We start from the raw sequence: 17,929 nt of genomic DNA, 5'->3' as shown, positions 1-17,929 counted from the left end.
GTGTATGTTTGTGTATGTGTGTATGTGTGCGCGGATACAAATTTTCGTCGACGATTTCAGGGACACGGATCAACCGATTTGAATAATTCAAAAAACATTTGGTTTGTATTGATAAGGAGACGTGCTGATAGGTAATTGGCAAAGGCAGGTTTAGTCGTTCCGAAGATACGGGGTAAAAGTGCTCAGTTTTTAGGAGAACCGAGCGTCCGATTTCAATAATTCAAAAAACATTTTACTTGCATTGACAAGATGAAGAATTGATTAAATTTTTGGGAAGGCAGGTCCAGCGGTTATGGACTCCCAATAAAAATAATTTAAAAAAATGTCATTTGGCTGTCAAAAATGTTTATTGGACATAGGCACATCAAATTATCAGATATTTTATAGAGATTTTAATGATGTGTACACATTTTGTGTATTTTTTTTGGGTTATAGTACGGAAATTGAATCTATTAACAAATTATTGTAAACAAAAATAAATGTAATAAATACGCAGTAAACATAACTAAAATCATTAAATTTAATGCTGCTACTTATAAAACTGCTCAAAATTTCGTATAAATTTCTATTTGAAATTACCGCCATTGCTAATATTTAAACGTCAAAATTCTAACGCCATAATCATGCAAAACTAACCTCTAATTTATTTCTTGTTGCACATATTATTACGAAAAGTTTCACCGTATTGCGCAATTGTTGAAAATTATTTGTTAGTTTCATCCCATATTGTTTAATGTGTATTGTAAATTGTTTTGATATTTTGGTTAATAAGATGTCGCAAAGTACAATTAAAATTTATAACAGTGAACAGTTTTCCTCAATATGTAAAGGATTAAAAGTTGCAGATTGTATGAAAAATTCAGATGATTATCAACGTATGTTATAAAATAATTTTTATTTGAGTTATATTTAAAAGTAACAATTTCATATTGTTAAATCAATATCATTTATTAACAGAAGATGCCGAACAAACTTTACTGCAATTACAAACCCTCGCTGTATCTGATTCTCTTTTTTGCTCATTTTGTCAAGAAACATTTGATAATGTGATTGATCAAAGAAATCATTATAAACTTGAATGGCATCGATTCAATTTAAAGAGGAAATTGATTGGTAAAAAGCCATGTACAAAGGATCAGTTTGATATCTTAAAAAATGTGGCTGTTAAAGGTACTTATTAACTTCTTATATATAGACAAAATTTATTCTTATTATAATAAGAATACAATAGAATAGAATCTTTTATTTTCTGATTTTTATGTTACTTCATAATTGTAATGCTCATGATTCAAATTATGAAGAATAATTTTTAAGGTGATCTATTACCATCGAATTCCGATGATGAGCAAGAATTTTCAACTATTTCTGACAATGAAAATGAGGAAGAAATCAGCGATTCAGAAAATGAATCATCAGAACAATATGATAAAAATCGACAGCTAGTATTATTGGCAACAAAATATTGCCAAGTGTTTTTTAGCAACGAAAACAATGATTTATTTTCAATATATAGATGTCTATTACATCAGAAAAAGGTTTGGCGATAATGGTGATTTTAAATTTTTTTCCTGAATTTTTGATAATGACGATAATATTATTTAAGACTCAATTAACTGATGATGAATTGATAACAGCGACCAGACGTTGGGAGAAAAACTCACAAATTTGTATAGTCTTAGTTGGTGGAGGTCATTTTGCTGGAGCTATATTTAATGGTTAGTAATGCAAATTTGTTAAAAAAATTTCAATATGAAAAAAGGCCAATGACGCATTAATATTTTGTTACATAATTATAGGTGAGAAAGTTCTTTTTCATAAAACTTTCCACAGTTATACAGTGAGACAAGGCCAAGGGGGATCTCAAGGCTCACATGATAATAAGCGGGGAGCCGCAAAAAGTGCTGGGGCTAGTCTGAGAAGATATAATGAGGCTACCCATATTCAAGTTAGTATTTCAAGATATAACTAGTGGTGTATGGAATCGTGCCTTAAGGCAAATTGCTGGAATTTCTCCTAACAAAAATTAAATATTTTAAATAAGATCAAATTTGTTTTAAACTTTGGAAAAATTAGATTTTTGAGAAATTTAAAATTTTTAAAAAAAATTTTTCTATTTGGAAATATTTTAGAAATTTTGAACTATTTTTCAAAGCAATTGCACTTCTTTACTATCTTTAATATCATTTAAATATCTGATAATTTGATCATTTGATCTGATAATGATCATTTTTTACCTCAAAATGGCATTTTTTTTACTTTTTTTACTAGATCTCCGAAACCGCTAGACCTGCGTTCCCAAAAATTAAATCAGTTTCTCATCTTGTCAATACAAGTAAAATGTTTTTTGAATTATAAAAATCGGACCTCCGTTCTCTTAAAAACTGTGTTTCCACGTCTTATTAATATATAGGAATCGAATGTTTTTTGAATAATTGAAATCGATTGAACCGTGTTACCGAAATCGTCGACGAAATTTTGTATCCGCACACACACACACACATACATCATTTTTTCTAATGTATGCCTAAATGTTCAGAACCTCTGAAACATAAAGATAATATATAAAAATTTTCATTTTCGACTTTGTTGCGATTACTATAACTTATCGTACGGAAAACAACTAATATCTAAAGCCGAAATATCAAATTTCATTAATTTGAATATTATTTTATTTCAATTTAAATTTTTTGTAGCATGTTCAAACAATATGTCTAGCTGGGAACAAGAATTATTAAATTGTCATGTAATATTATATAGAGCGAGTGGGCCATATAATAAACAAGTATTATTTGGTGGAAAGATACCAGCCTTGAATAAATCTGATCCACGAGTTAGGCCAATTCCTTTTCCAACTAAAAGAGCAACTTTCCATGAAGTCAAAAGGGTTCATGATATAATTACTGCTATTGAAATAAATAAAAATTTTGAAGCTGGTGAGTGTGTTTAATATGAAGAACATATGATAAGGGGGCGTCCATTAATCACGTGAGCTAGTTTTTAAGGATTTTTGGACCCCCTCTCCCCCTTGGTGATATCTGGTGATATTCAAAATTACCCCCCCCAAACATCACGTGTATTTTAGTTACGTGAAAAAACAAAATTTTAATTTCTTTTTTTGAAAATGTTTGAATTTTTTAAAAAAATCAGTTAAAAATAAACACGTGATTCTTACCAATACCCCCAACGTGATATTTCGTGATTTTTTGTCTAACCCCCCCTCCTCTAAAAACCTCACGTGATTAATGGACGCCCCCTAATGTTAAATAATTGTAACTTCAATTAATATAGGCCCAATGCCAAAGGTCAGCGTAGGAAACTCATCACCAAAATCTCAAGCCCCACAGGAAAGAAGAAGTAAATCTATTTCACCAAGGAAATCAAAAATAAACAGAGCAAAATCTAGAGAAATTACTCAAAGACCTTTACCATGTAGTCTAAGTAATAGTGAATCAGATGATGATATTGAAACCGATCCAACACTATTTTCCAACAATCAAGAAATAAACTTACAAGAAGTTTTACAGGAATCTGATAATTCTCCAGTAAAACCTAAAGTAAAGAAACGTCCCAAAAAAAAAAATAAAGCGCCCAAAATTAAATTAGAGATCAATGAAGTTTTAGTTGATATGAGACAAAAAATTTATAATGCTATTAAGTTGAATGATGTAAGTTTATTAAAATCGATTTTTACTGAGATAGATTGTTCCATTTCGGCTGAGAAAGTAGAGAGTAATACTGGCAATAATAACTTTTCCTGGACGACGGATGAACTAGTTAAGGTATCGTGAATAAATTTTTCAGTTAATATGAACTCTTAATGAAATCTGGAAAAAATAATTTATTTGAAACATATTTGACTTTTTTTTATATAATTAAAAAAAAGAATTGTAAATTATTCAATGAATTTAAAATATTATATACGTCTTATATTTAATTTGCATGTTATTTCAGTTTCTGAATGACACTTCCAGTAATAGTAATAAAAATACTTTTCTGCATTTGGCGAGTCAAAATGAACAGCCTGATGTGGTGCTGATTCTTTTAAATTCTGGAAGTGATCCTTGCATTAGAAATACTCAAGGAAAAACACCATACTGCATGACAGAAAATGCGAATGTTAGGAATATTTTCAAAACTTTCAGGATGCAAAATCCTGAGAAATTTAATTATGCTAAGGTATGTAATAAGCCCTATTCATCTACAAGTTGCAATATTATATAATATTATTTATATTGATTATTTTATTAATGTTATTTTCTGATCTGGTTAATTTTCATTTTGAATTTGAACATTACATCAATGGTTGGTATTTTATTAGTGCAATATTAATATTAACTATTGCATAAAGTTAAAATGAATACATTTTGTATATTTCTTTCAGTCTCATATCCCAGAAATTTTAAATGAAGATGTGGCTAGTGAACGCGCAGAGAAGCGAAGAGAGATCAAAAAAGCAAAACGAGAACGTGAAAAAATAAAAAGAAAAGAGGAAGCTGAAAAAAAATTTGATGAAGATGAAAGAGTTAGGTTCATGCATCTAAGTGACAGAGAAAAGGTAAATTTAATAAAAGGATTGTTATGTAACATTACTCACACACAGACACATATTATATATACATATATATATATATATATATATATATACATAAATAAGGAAATTATTTAATAAATATATATATATATATATATATATATATATTTATTTATTTATTTATAGAGAGCTCTGGCTGCAGAACGACGTATGTTGGCTAATCCACCAGTGACAGCAATAGGTATGAAGGTACTTGCCAGGTGTTTTACATGTGGGGCAGATATTTCGGGTAAAGTGCCATTTGAATATAATCAGAACAGATTTTGTACAATAGATTGTTTAAAAGCTCATCGATTGAGCAATACAAAAATACTAAGTTAATAAGAATAACACTGGAGTAAAGAAAAATTAGTCAAATATTTAAAAAATGTGCTAAATAATTATATTAATAACATAATATATATATATATATATATATATATATATACATATACATAAAATTTTGCTATAATAAATATTTTGCATTTAGAATATTTGACCATATATATTGTGCAGGATATTTCTTTTTATGTTTAAATAAATATTGAAAAGAACAATAGAGTATTATTTATTTACAGTATAATTTATTATTATTTTGAGATAAAAAACAGATGAAGATTTTATTATTACAAGTTTCAAAATCTCGAGATCAATAGTGTGTATAAGTCGATTATTTACACAACTTAGTTCATGTAACTTGCCCCAAGACAAAATAGTACCAAGAATATTAAAGACACAATGCTCAGCACCTTAGATAAATTTATAAAACTGGAAAGTTTGAAATTAAAAAATCAGTATTTGATTTTGCCTTATCATATTTATTACTTTAATACAATTATACAATACATACCTACACATGTTGAATAAAGATAATTTTAATTTAAACTATAGTTTCAAATACTATAAAAGAATATTAAAATACATAATTATGTTAAAGTAATAGGCTGTTACTTTTCAATCATAAATGCAGAACATTTAAATAATTACCTATGATCTTCATCCTAGACAATATGGTAATCTTGTTAAAAAGTCAAAAACTATAGTCCATGGTGCTTCACTTAATTCACACATGTCAAGCACTCAATTCACCCCTATTAAACCAAAATGTTCAAAAACCTTTGAAACGTAAAGATAAATAAAAATTTTCATTTTCTTTTTTTTTTGCAATTACTATAACTTATCCTAAAGGAAGTTAATAAATGATCACCATGTTTCAACTTATTGACAAATCAGTTGGTTTTTCGAGTTTAAACGGAGCGTAACGTTTGACGAAACGGATTTGTTAACGAGAGAAAAACGGTTTAAAAAAAACTAATCGTTAACTTAACGCCTGTCACTCGATGTCACTCGAAATCAGTTATTGTCGTTGATACAGTTAATGGAGTTTGTTTGTTCATTTTGATTTTGTCTTGTCAATTGAATCAAAATGGCACTCTGGAGCAAAGTTACAAATTGCGATTTAGATTGTGAGACTGTTTCTTTTGGTACAAGGCAGTTTGCTCAAGCAAATGGAGCTTTATACGAGTGTTCAACACTGGCTGTTATTACTCCTGACTCAGAGGTGATCTATTTTATTTTGAAATATATTTTTAATTAATCTGATTATTATTAACTATCAACACTTGAATTATTAAGTCAATTATAGTATTTTGTAATGTAACTATTTGGAACTAATGGAACTTTTGTATCATTCTCTTTATGTAAAAGTTTACTTTAACTTATTAATTAATTAACTTATTTATTCAATCCCTATGGCAATATTACAATAAAAATATACCTTTTAGTATGCAAATTAAAAACTAAAGATAACAGGTGAGAAAAATCGTAGTTTTTAAAATTCATGTACACACAACATTTAACTATAAACGTACAACACTTTAAACTATAAATCACTATTTATAACAGTCATTTGAGAATGATTTTTTTGGCTTTACATTAATTATTTCATACTGACGTCTCGAAAGCAAACTTCTTTATTACCTGGATATTTCGTATATTGGAGCAAAATGATATTTGCTTTAACTAGAGTATATCCACAGTCTTATTGCAAAATTTTAATTTCACATTATAAAACATATTATTTATATATTGATGTATCTTCAATTTCAGGAAGCGAAAACACCACACATTAAATCTATTTGTTGTGATTCTTTCATTTACTTGGCAATTGATAATTCATTCACTATTTTATCGGGCGAATCCTGTGTACATGAAAGATCTGATATATATGAGGCTCCAATTGACTGTTTCTCTGTAAATAAAGCAATGAAAATGATAATATTATGTTTCCAAAATGGACAGATATTTGGTTTAGATGTTCAAGATCATGCATTACTATTCGAAGTGTAAGTGTTATAAGAAAATACTGTTTTTTCTTTAGTAATTTGTAACTTTATTTTATTGATATGTCTATATAACAGGGTGCTTGAACATGAAGGTACATATGAAGGAAAAGCTTTCATAACTATTGTAGAAGAACATGAATATTGTGTTATTATAGCAAGTTCTGGAGCTGCATACAGGTATATAAAATAAATGAGAAATAATACTCAGATCAAGCTCATTTTAAAGAACTATATTATAAATGAAATAAATATTTTTATTTACAAAATTTTAGATTATCCAAAGACTTTGATACATCAGTAGAATCTAATCATACAAAATTTTCATTTGAGGCAGTAAATGATATTAAATTAAATATTCCTTATCCTGTCGCTGCAGTTCCTGGTGAAAATAATTACTCGTATGTTTTTGGAGGTCAAAGAGTAAGTTCAGTATTAGCAATAGTAAATGTGATTGAATTAATGCGGATTGTATGCATTAAATATATTTTATTTATATTGTTTATGAAAAATTATTACATTGATTGTTGAAAATTGTACATAGTGCAATGATTTATTGTTTTATAATATATATATTTATATATATATATATATATATATATATATATATATATATATGAGTGAGTTCTTGAGGGCGATACATCAAACAAAGAAAAGCCAAAGATTTATAAAATAATCTTTATTTCCAAAGGTTTCGACATTCAATTTAATGTCATCATCAGTGGATATTATGTTGGTTGGTTACATATAGAGAGGTGTACACAGCACTAGAGATTGGCACTAACATTTATACAACTAACTTGTCAACACTATGCATTTTTTATAATTTTTTGTATGATGTAAACAGAAAAATGATAGTTTTATTGAACAAAAATGTAAGTAGAATTATGTAATTTTTGCCACGACTTCTGTACTTTGCAAGTACCGAGGCATGTATACATAATATCCACTGATGATGACATTAAATTGAATGTCGAAACGTTTGGAAATAAAGATTATTTTATAAATCTTTGGCTTTTCTTTGTTTGATGTATCGCCCTCAAGAACTCACTCACATATTTCAACATCAAAATTAACTACTAAACCATATATATATATATATATATATATATATATATATATATATATATATATATAATTATTATTTATAGATCGAAATTGCCAATTATGATGATGTCTTTTCTGTACCCATGTTGAATAGTAAAATTAAGAAAATGGCCACTGTTGATGGATTTAGGTATATGATAATGTACAAAACACTTTTACTTTATTTATCATTGGCATCATTTTCTACAATTTTTCAGCAATATTTTTTGCCTGCTGAGTGATGGCACATTGAACACATTATGCTACTATTCATTATACATGTCACCAAGAAAATTAGATTATTTTGTGGATGATTTTGTAATCATTAAAACTCCTGATACTGATACATGCAATTTATTAATGTCATGTGATAATAACAAACGTCTTATGCTCGCAGAATATCCAAGTAAGTAATTAGCTTAGTTAATAAATGGCTTTACTTATTACTTAAAATATTGTCCTCATTACTTAAAAGTTGCCTTCATATTTCTAATTTTTGTATTATTTAGTAAAATAATTATGCAAGGGATAGATTTTTTTCTGTTTTTTCTTACTGTCAGTGCATTCTAAAAAACTGATTGATTTTTGATCAGAAACACTTTATTCAAACGTTTCATTCCCTTTGATTATATCTAATATTTTTCTAGGCATGAAGGAAATATATAGCATACACGTAAAAAATAAAATAGAATTAATAGATTTTATTGATATACCAATGGACATCAAATTTATTGAGTATGTGGGCGATAGCATCAATTGCCCAGAAATTCGTATCAGGGCTTTAGTTGAAACACATCCTGAACTTCGTGTTCAAAGGCTTATTACTCGAGGTAGATTTGATGAAGCTGAAACACTTGTAAAACAATTCAAATTGAGCATGGATGAAATTAACAAAGCTAAAGCAACTCTGGAATTAAAGAAATATTGGGAATCTGTTAGTGTATGTAATATTTTTTTTTCTATTTATATAAATAGTAAAGCTATTAATTTCAATTATATTTTGAATTTGAAATTATATATTTAACTTCTAGAATATATCAGATGAAACTTTTGATAAGTTGATAAGTCTTCTGGATTCTATCAAAGATAATTCTTGTATTGCCGATTGGTGTTTACAAGCTCTGCACAATGAAGTTTGTGATACAAAATCTATGAAGAAGTTACTGCATTATGTTATAAATCGTATCAAAGATCATTTCGAAGTAAGCTTTATTGTGGACTTCATTTTTTACAATTTTTATTTCTCACTGTATGTTCAATATTTACAGCTGGAGAACTATTCAAAACGTTTTCAAGATACATTGTTGAGGTTGGAAACATATAATCTATTATCTTTGCGCATGAATATACCATGGGCTCAATTCCGACACAAGAATTATACGCAGTTGTATCTAAGTCTGTTGGACAGTGAGGATTGTATGTCTGCGGCTGCTATATTTGCCAGACATTTTGACTCAATTTGTGAAGATATGACTTCTAATACTGTGCAAATTTTTCTGCAAAAAATTCCTAATATTGATCCAACACATATGTTACCCTGCTTGCGGCATTTTATACCAAAATTTGTGCAAAGAATACCATCTGCTTTGCAACAAATTGTGGACTGGGTTAAAAGAAAAACTTTGTAAGATTAAGTTTGTTTTATCTTGATAGTAAACTTGATTTGGCAGTATAAATTCTGATATATATATATGATAAACATAAATTCTTATAAATTCAGAGAAAATATTAGAATATTCAAATAAATTATTATTCATTCTTTATCATAATGGGATGTTTTTTATGTATAAATGAGTTAATTTATAATAGTATTTTAATATTTTCTATTTAGGTCATTTGAGGGGTGCTATAAGTCTTTGTGGCCTGATATTGGAAGAGACTTTTGTGAAGCTATTCTGGAAATACTACACATGGTTGACCAGGATTCAAATCATCCTACAGTAAGTTATTTATATATTTACCAGTACTTTACCCCTTTATTTTTGTCGATTCTTCAAAGTATATTTTCTAAGTGATTTTTATCATATAGGTAGCGGACTCTATACTGGATGATTTATTAACCTTAAACAAGTCTTTGGAGGAACTCATTATTCTTAAAGAGCAATTTAGCATAAATTGTTCTTCAGGAAGATATATGAAGGTAATTACATGCCAGAATTATAATTATTTCATCTAACTAAATTTCTTCTTCTAGAATGACTTTACAGATGTTGCATTAATTTTAATGAAACAAGTACCAACAAATCACATTGAGACATTCTTGAAAGACTTTTTGATTCCTCGACTTTGTATAAGGAACATTGACTTGAATGATTTATTAAACAAGCATATATCGGTAAGTGATACATTTATCTGTAACAAAATTCATTAGTAGCAATTTGTCTAAAAGACTGGATGTGTGATATATTATCTGGGCCTAAAATTTTCAGTGCATCCGACAGTTAAATATCGTGAATTATTGTTAAATATAACAAAAAGTGAAAATTTAATTTGTATGTTAGGAATTATACTATAAACAATACTTGCACTAGATAAAAACTTATAAAATGTATTCAAAAATTAAATTTTGTTTCAGGATTGCTTAAAAAAGCGAGATAAAGATCAGCAGTGGGAATCAAAAATGTGTAGTTTTGCCCTGCACATAACAGATGAACTTGTTGCAATGCAATGTATTCTGAAAATATTAAAGGTAATTTTTATATTACTCCATATATATATATATATATATATATATATATATATATATATATATATTCAAACATTATTTTGAGTAGAGTGCTAAGTTGCCCTGGAGTGCAATCATTATGGATTTATATGAACGTGGAGCATCTTCCCAGCATCCATTATCTAGTGAAATTAGAGGTGCTCATCAATTAACTGCCTTAAGATTTATTGAAAATAAATATTGTTTCGAAGAATGTGCTGACGAAGATGATTTATTGGTAAGCTTTTTCATCATTCTTACCTAAAAATCACAAGAATTTTAGCATATTTTCTTCTTGATATGAATGAAATTATTGTTCAAAAATAAATATTTAATATCCTTATAATTGTTTGATTGTAGTTGCTGGTGGAGAGAATTCTTTATGTTAATGAATTAGAAGCTATGAAGGATATTCACAAGGTATCGTAAATGTTTATTATTTGTTTCAGTCTCTAATTATATAAACTTCTATCATTTTTTATTACAATCCTAATTATAGGTTATTGGTGCTCAACCTGAGATGGAAAGTTGTATATACAGAACTGCCTTATGCCATTACATACATCAAGGGTAAATAATGCACAAAATTAAATTGTATTATTACATACATATTACAAATTATTTTAATTTTCAGAAATTTTGAAAAATGCATCAATATAATATATAATTTGGCAGATATTGATAGCAGAACTGGACTATGCCTATATGTGATTCAAATGTGTGAGATTATCTTGCAAACTAAGGTACAGGTTTTATCATTAAATTAATTTAATTAACTTTCTAATTGACAAAATTCCTAATGATTGTGTTGTTACAGAAACCATTGAATAAACCAGAACTATCATTCTTTGAATTTTTGAATTTCGTTAAGCAGGAAAGCTTATGCGTCAATGAGAAAAACTTAAATAAAATTGAAGTATTTGAAAAAATTGTCAAACTTAAGACAAAATATGATATACATTTTAATTATGGTGATTATTATCATTATCGAAGTGGGTTTGAAGAAGTTTTAAATGAATTGATTCCGAAAATCATAAACAATTATCAAGGTTTTGATGAGATATTTGCAAGTCTTCAGGAAATTGCTTATCTCTGTGATATCAAACTAGAAGTCGTTTTGATTGAACTATGTAAACAAACATTGAATTTGGGATTGATACTGCATTGCATTGGGTAATTCTTGTTTTATAATGCATTTGAAATGTTTATTTTTTTTTTTTGTAAAAATTTCTAATTTATCTTTTCAGAAAGCTACTAGTTACACAAACTATTTATAACTCAACTGATAATAAGCGTGAGAAATTTGTAGTTTTAGCGGCTCATCTAGTTAACATTTATGGCAGAGAAGATATAAATATGCAAATTTTCTTTTAGAAAATAATATTATGCATGGCGATCTTGATTTGGTTTATCCATATGCTTTGCAGTTGATGAACCTACATTGCTGTTGCAGTGAATGGGGTATGTAAATTTTAATCCTTAGATTTCTATTATTCTCAATATGTACTTCAATCATATTATAGTTGTGGGAATTAAATAAATAATATTCATTTTAAACTAGAAAATGATTCCAGTCCATACTTCTTATTTTATAAATGGATATGCATTGGTGCTGAAGATGCCGATGACTATTTGATGGAAACAAATCAGGGGCATGATGTAAAGCTGCCGTCTGTTACAACTGTTTACAGAGATGCATCTACTTTGTCTGATGGTAGAAATGTTCGTAAAATCATAAGCTTAATGATTAGCAATATTTGTAAGTAATAATAGTTTTAATTGGCAATAACATTTAGTAATCTTTTAGTACAAATAGTTGACTAATTTTTAGTGTAAAATAAAATAATATTTTTATTAGTAACTACGTCACTAATATTATTATATTTTTCAGTTTCCACAAACTTTATTGGCAGTGAATTTAATCCAGTATTCAAGGGTTCAAGTAGCAGCTGCTTGAATTTATTGACAAAATTTCCCAGTAACCGACTTTTGACTCAATTACGAATAATTCAGTTATTGAATATACATAATGATGGCTCTATAGTAAGTATATGAAAAAATGACTGGCAAAATTATACACAATTGTTTATATATATATATATATATATATATATATATATATAAATATGTTGCAAAAACCTTGTTTAATGAATTTTATTTTGGTTTATAGAGTCGAGAACACTTGCAAAGCCTGATTCCTCCATTAATAGAAAAGACATTGCTAAAAATGACAGCTCGTAGTAAATTTGATATAAGCAATTCGTTGGCGGTTTTGAAATTGTCAAATAGTCCAGATGAAGTGTGTGAAAAATTGATGACAATGTAAGTGTAAAACTTTTTTGATCTATTTTGCAAAGGGGCAAGGGAAAAATGTTTAGTAATAATCTATTAATAATAGCTTGCAACTGCTTTTCTTGTACTACTAATACTATATAGTATATCTTATAAGCATATTGTTGAAACTTTGAATTCTCCCTGTTAAACAAATTCCTTCATATTGTTGAATAATATAAACTCATAGCAAAATTTAAAAAAAAGTTTTGAAGTTAAATTTTTTTGATTAGGCTATCAGGTCAACCACTGCGTCAGCTCAATATTGCTTCATTAGCTCAAGAATTTCAGAAAGTTATCGGAAGTTATTCTCAAGAAAATTACTTTAATTTAGTATTTAACAAAAAATGTTGTAACTGGGCAATTAAATTGAAGAATATGAACTTATGTGTACCAGGTTGAGTTTATATGATTAAAAAACTTTTTTTTTGGGATAAAGTACTTACTTATTTTAAATTTTAGATGCCACAACCTCTAGCAAAAATTGGCATTTACATGTTTTAAAAAAGTTGTATACCTTACCAGCTACATATAGCTTATTACAGGAGTTTTGCAAAGATTTTCAGATGGAAGAAAACTTAGATTCTGTATTGATACAACAGCTTGTTTATTATCTCTCAAAATTAAAACTGCAAATTAAATCTACTCCTGACAAAATATTAAAACAAGGTATGATTGTTTTTGTGAATTCACTGGTACAATCAAATAAGGAATTTTAATTTTTAGGATTAGTTGTTCAGCCTTCAGAACAGGAAATAAATAGAATATGTTCGGATTATACAATTAAATTGAACAATACTAAGTTGATTGGAGAAATGGAGCAGCTTATTCCAATGGTAGATAATTTATTTATATTAAATATCTATATTAAATATCTATATTTATATTCAAGACTCAAGACATTTATATTTAATATCTATATTTATATTCAAGATTTATAAGTGAAAATAATTTAAAATATAGCTGGAGTATTCTATTCTAAGTATGCAACAAAATTTTAGAAAATTTATTTTTATTTTTATATTCTCAAATATTAGTTATAGTCTATTAAATCTGTTATAGATTAATCTATATGATTATGAGATTTATATGGCAGTTCTGAACATTCTAAAAACAACGGGACACCAATCATATAGTAACTGGCTAGAAATTTTAAAATTTTTGAAAAGTTACACAAGGAATGTTCCTTTTGGGCAAATTGAACATGAGGCTTGGACCCAATGTCATAGTGACGATATATCTCCATTAGCAAAATATCGAATGCCGTTTTTGTGTGTTATGGATGCTGCAAAAGTATTTGAAATAATAAGTAAGTACTTGCTGACATTCTTTTGAAAAAGTTGATTATTAATTGATTGATTTCCTAATATTATTTTTATTATTTTATTTGCTACATAACTTTAACAATTGTAAACAAGTTGTATTTAATTTAATAGTTAACTTTGTATTTTAGAGCATGAAGTTGATGTTAGCTCATGTAAACGATGGCTCGATATTGCACATAATCTTCCTCTTAATGAATCCCAACGTCATATCAAAGACAGGTTATGCCAGTATGCAATCAAAAATACAGTATGTGCTTTATTTATCATAAAGATTATTTTTTAACATTTTTAATTTCTTCAAAATTTATTGTTTTTTTTTTCAGATGTTAAAAATTTATCAGCCTTCATTATCGCAAGAATGGAGTTTGTCTATGGTAGAAAAAGAAACCAGGGAAGAATGTTATGAAATTCTAAAGTTAGTATATATTGCAATAATAAGTATTTTAATAATTTGCGTTACTAAATTATATTAATATATTGAATATATTTAATTAATAGAGGATTTTTTTCATTAATTAATATGTAATTATTTCTTCAGCTTAATAAAAGATGTGGAAAGGTATTCTGCTGTTATGTACTTTATAATGAATTATTCAAGACCTGGCGCAGACTTAGTAGCAGCTTCAAAAATTTGTTACGACTATGCAGTTAATTGTACAGACCAAAAGATCAAAACATCTGTGGAAAAGGTTATAAATATATATGAAAAGTTTAGAAACTATTTTCTGATAGTCATATTTCTATTTAAATTGTCTAATAATGCTTTATAACATGAATTTGATTTTTCTTTCCAGATGTTACGTAAATATCCAATGTACGCTACAAAGCATATTTTAACATCCAATAATCTCAATGAAGATTATTTGTTGCAATTACTGGAGAAGCCTCAAGAACTGATTTTTGCTCTTTATGATCATCCGATTGTGCTGAATTGCGCCGGATTTACAATGAATGACACACCTGGTATCATATTTAATTAAATTTATTAGAATAGAATTTAGTGAATTTTAAAAACAAAATTTATAAATATTTGTAATGCATAGTGTAAGTTTTTATTTGAAAACTATTATGACTGATAATGATGATTAGTTTTATATGATTCTGTGCCTTTTAATTTTCTCAAAATTTTGCTTTTGACTAATTTGAAAAACCCAAAGTAAAATTGGCCGAGTAGAATTGAAATTCCACATGGATTTACATTAAGTTTTTTTGAATCTTTGTTCTGCAAAGTAATATTGATTTCTTTTATTTATATTTAGGAAAAAAATTATAAATAACTGTTATGGAACTAGTTATTAAACAATTTAATTATTTTCAGTGCTTAATACATGTGTGTTAATTCTATTATAATAATAGATCAAGTTCAAAACTGTTTACATATAAGGTAATTTTATTTTGCAGATATTAATAAAGTTGTTCAACAGATAGCAGAATTGCATAAGTCAATAGACCTACGTACTTTAAAACACAATTTGATTAACCAATGGCTACAAGCTTCAAATTTGGCCTCTAATTTGGATGATTCAATAACTATGCATAGCATGGTTCCTGAAAAAGGTGATACTGCTTTGGACAGTGCCAAATGGGATGATAACTTAACGAGGTATCCATATCTAATTAATAATTCAGAAATTGATTAATTGATTGCTTGAAACACCGAGAAAACTAAATTTAAAAATCGGATTGTAAAGTTTATAAATGCACCCTATTTATATTTTTACAGAGCATGCTATGTTCTAAAGTCTTATGATAAAAAGACTGTGATCGAACTGTTGGGTACCAATCTTGAAACTTCTGTTGAGTCAGTTCCTGTCATATGCAGATTGCGAGCTTTAAGATGCATGATTAAAGTGTGCGGACTAAAATACATTGAAGAAACTATGTATTTAGATAGGCTGCAAGTTCAGTAAGTGCTTCTTGCTATGAAACTCAAATAATTATTGTTATATGATGATAACAATTAATTATGTACTAAATTTTCAGGAAGCTAATTGGCGTTCTTACAACAAGACATTATTTGGAATGCATTGGATTATCATACTCTATGGATGATTATAATAAAATCAATAAAGAATCTCTGGTTCAATATTTACTAAAGAACTTTAATAATAACACTATCGCCATTAGTTTCTGTGTTCAAATTTGTCAGAATAATAAGATTATTACAGAAAAAATTTGGGATGATATATTGGAATCATTAATATCGTTTGGGATGGTAAGTAGTTATTATTCAGTATAATTTTGAAATTTTTTTTCTTCATATTTTTAACTTCCCGTAGGTTATAGTTATAGCAATCGCAAAAAAAATTCGTTTCAGAGGTTTTTGAACATTTTGGTATACCTTAGAAAAAATGGATGTATGTGTGTGTGTGTGTGCGGATACAAATTTTCGTCGACGATTTTGGGAACAGGGTTCAACCGATTTCAATTATTCAAAAAAACATTCGATTCTATTAATAAAGAGACGTGCTGATCAGTTTTTGGCATAGGCAGATGTAGCCGTTTCGAAGATACGGGGCAGAAAGTGCCAAAAACGTTAACCCAGTTTCAAAAAATTTCCAAAATATTTCAAAATAAAGAAATTTTTTTTTCAAAGTTTGTTCTTTCCAAAAAAGTAATTTTTTTCATTAATTTAAAAATTTTCCAAAAACCTAATTTTTCAAAGTTTAAAAAAAAAATTTAATATTTTTTAAAAAAAATTATTTTTGGTACGGGAAGTTCCAGCAATTTGTCTTAAGGCACGATGCCATGCACCTCTATAGTCATTCTATATATAAAAACTAGAGAAGTATTGCATATATTAATTTCAAGATATGAAGTTGATTTAATGTTTAGCTAGTAATAATATATTCACTGATGCCAGGTAAAAATAATAAAATTTCTACATCATTCACGTCATTTGTTGGTAGATCAAGGAGTTGCAATCTGCACTAACATGGCTAAGAACATACCCAAATTTAAACACATTGCCTGTTATTAAAAAGGCATGGCAGTTTATTATTAAAATGCCATTTGTAGAAGCTGATGTTAAAAGAAATCCCGCCCAAGAAAAAAGTTGTGCTACTGCATTACTTAATTTACAGGTGAAATAATTAAATAAATCGCCTTTATTTCACTTCTTTAATAATAAATATTGTATTATTCAAATAATATTTATAAAATTGGGATAGAATGAATGTTTTTATTTATATATTTATAGTGTTGTCCTGTGGCTGAATCAATAGATCTTTTAGATTTGGCAGAATGTTGTATTAAAGCTGATCGTCCTTATATGGCAGCAGCTTTACTACCACTGGCTAATGACGAGGATAAGGAGAGCTTATTAAAGGTATTACACTATTATTTTTCTCTAAATTTGAATATCCTTTTTTTAAAAACATATTATATTTTTAGTTAATTCGTTCCAAATCATCACGTGAAGATCTAGAAACAAATGTTACATTCTTGGAAGAATTGGGGATTTTATTTGTTCCCCAAATATTACACATCTTAAAGACGTATTAATTTTTCAGTTTATATAGGTCTGTGATTGTTATTTTTATACTATGTATATATAGATATACATAATACT

The 17,929-nt window shown here is 27.6% G+C and overlaps 3 protein-coding genes across 3 annotated transcripts; all 3 read left to right on the top strand.

Moving 5' to 3' along the window:
* The first annotated feature begins 765 nt into the window (after positions 1–765).
* Positions 766–4,928, top strand: LOC113387000 (ankyrin repeat and zinc finger domain-containing protein 1-like). Its single transcript, XM_026624761.1, is given in 11 exon segments — positions 766–875; positions 958–1,170; positions 1,315–1,535; positions 1,604–1,715; positions 1,797–1,945; positions 2,694–2,706; positions 2,709–2,933; positions 3,289–3,779; positions 3,952–4,176; positions 4,382–4,555; positions 4,718–4,928. Coding segments are annotated over 11 exon segments (2,121 nt in total). The 5' UTR covers positions 766–772; the 3' UTR covers positions 4,913–4,928.
* A 1,021-nt stretch (positions 4,929–5,949) lies between these two features.
* Positions 5,950–12,076, top strand: LOC113386332 (kinetochore-associated protein 1-like). Its single transcript, XM_026624118.1, has 19 exons — positions 5,950–6,131; positions 6,680–6,915; positions 6,991–7,092; positions 7,188–7,335; positions 8,064–8,149; positions 8,217–8,404; positions 8,646–8,938; positions 9,030–9,200; positions 9,267–9,622; positions 9,830–9,938; positions 10,028–10,138; positions 10,193–10,333; positions 10,574–10,687; positions 10,773–10,940; positions 11,063–11,122; positions 11,202–11,272; positions 11,337–11,445; positions 11,520–11,875; positions 11,950–12,076. The coding sequence occupies exons 1-19, from the start codon at positions 5,997–5,999 to the stop codon at positions 12,074–12,076; spliced, it is 3,081 nt and encodes a 1,026-aa protein (XP_026479903.1). The 5' UTR covers positions 5,950–5,996.
* Positions 12,077–12,087: 11 nt separating this feature from the next.
* Positions 12,088–17,862, top strand: LOC113386331 (kinetochore-associated protein 1-like). Its single transcript, XM_026624117.1, has 18 exons — positions 12,088–12,163; positions 12,264–12,461; positions 12,594–12,745; positions 12,873–13,024; positions 13,267–13,430; positions 13,496–13,702; positions 13,760–13,869; positions 14,096–14,342; positions 14,487–14,605; positions 14,682–14,773; positions 14,897–15,047; positions 15,153–15,321; positions 15,760–15,961; positions 16,082–16,264; positions 16,342–16,573; positions 17,268–17,441; positions 17,558–17,686; positions 17,752–17,862. The coding sequence occupies exons 1-18, from the start codon at positions 12,088–12,090 to the stop codon at positions 17,860–17,862; spliced, it is 2,868 nt and encodes a 955-aa protein (XP_026479902.1).
* The last annotated feature ends 67 nt before the right edge of the window (positions 17,863–17,929 follow it).

The sequence above is a fragment of the Ctenocephalides felis genome, unplaced genomic scaffold (assembly GCF_003426905.1).
Source record: "Ctenocephalides felis isolate EL2017-DRISC unplaced genomic scaffold, ASM342690v1 CF-g0.4_SCAFFOLD_03571, whole genome shotgun sequence".
Classification (NCBI taxonomy): domain Eukaryota; kingdom Metazoa; phylum Arthropoda; class Insecta; order Siphonaptera; family Pulicidae; genus Ctenocephalides; species Ctenocephalides felis.
Note: the sequence above shows the minus strand (reverse complement) of the source record. Positions and strands in the feature narration are given on the sequence as shown.

Coding starts and splice junctions, on each gene's coding strand:
- LOC113386332 (XM_026624118.1), top strand. CDS start 5,997: ATGGCACTCTGGAGCAAAGTTACAAATTGCGATTTAGATTGTGAGACT. Junction 6,132..6,679: donor TTATTACTCCTGACTCAGAG/GTGATCTATTTT, acceptor CTTCAATTTCAG/GAAGCGAAAACACCACACAT. Junction 9,201..9,266: donor GTATCAAAGATCATTTCGAA/GTAAGCTTTATT, acceptor CAATATTTACAG/CTGGAGAACTATTCAAAACG.
- LOC113386331 (XM_026624117.1), top strand. CDS start 12,088: ATGCATGGCGATCTTGATTTGGTTTATCCATATGCTTTGCAGTTGATG. Junction 14,343..14,486: donor AAAAGTATTTGAAATAATAA/GTAAGTACTTGC, acceptor TTTGTATTTTAG/AGCATGAAGTTGATGTTAGC. Junction 15,962..16,081: donor TGGGATGATAACTTAACGAG/GTATCCATATCT, acceptor ATATTTTTACAG/AGCATGCTATGTTCTAAAGT.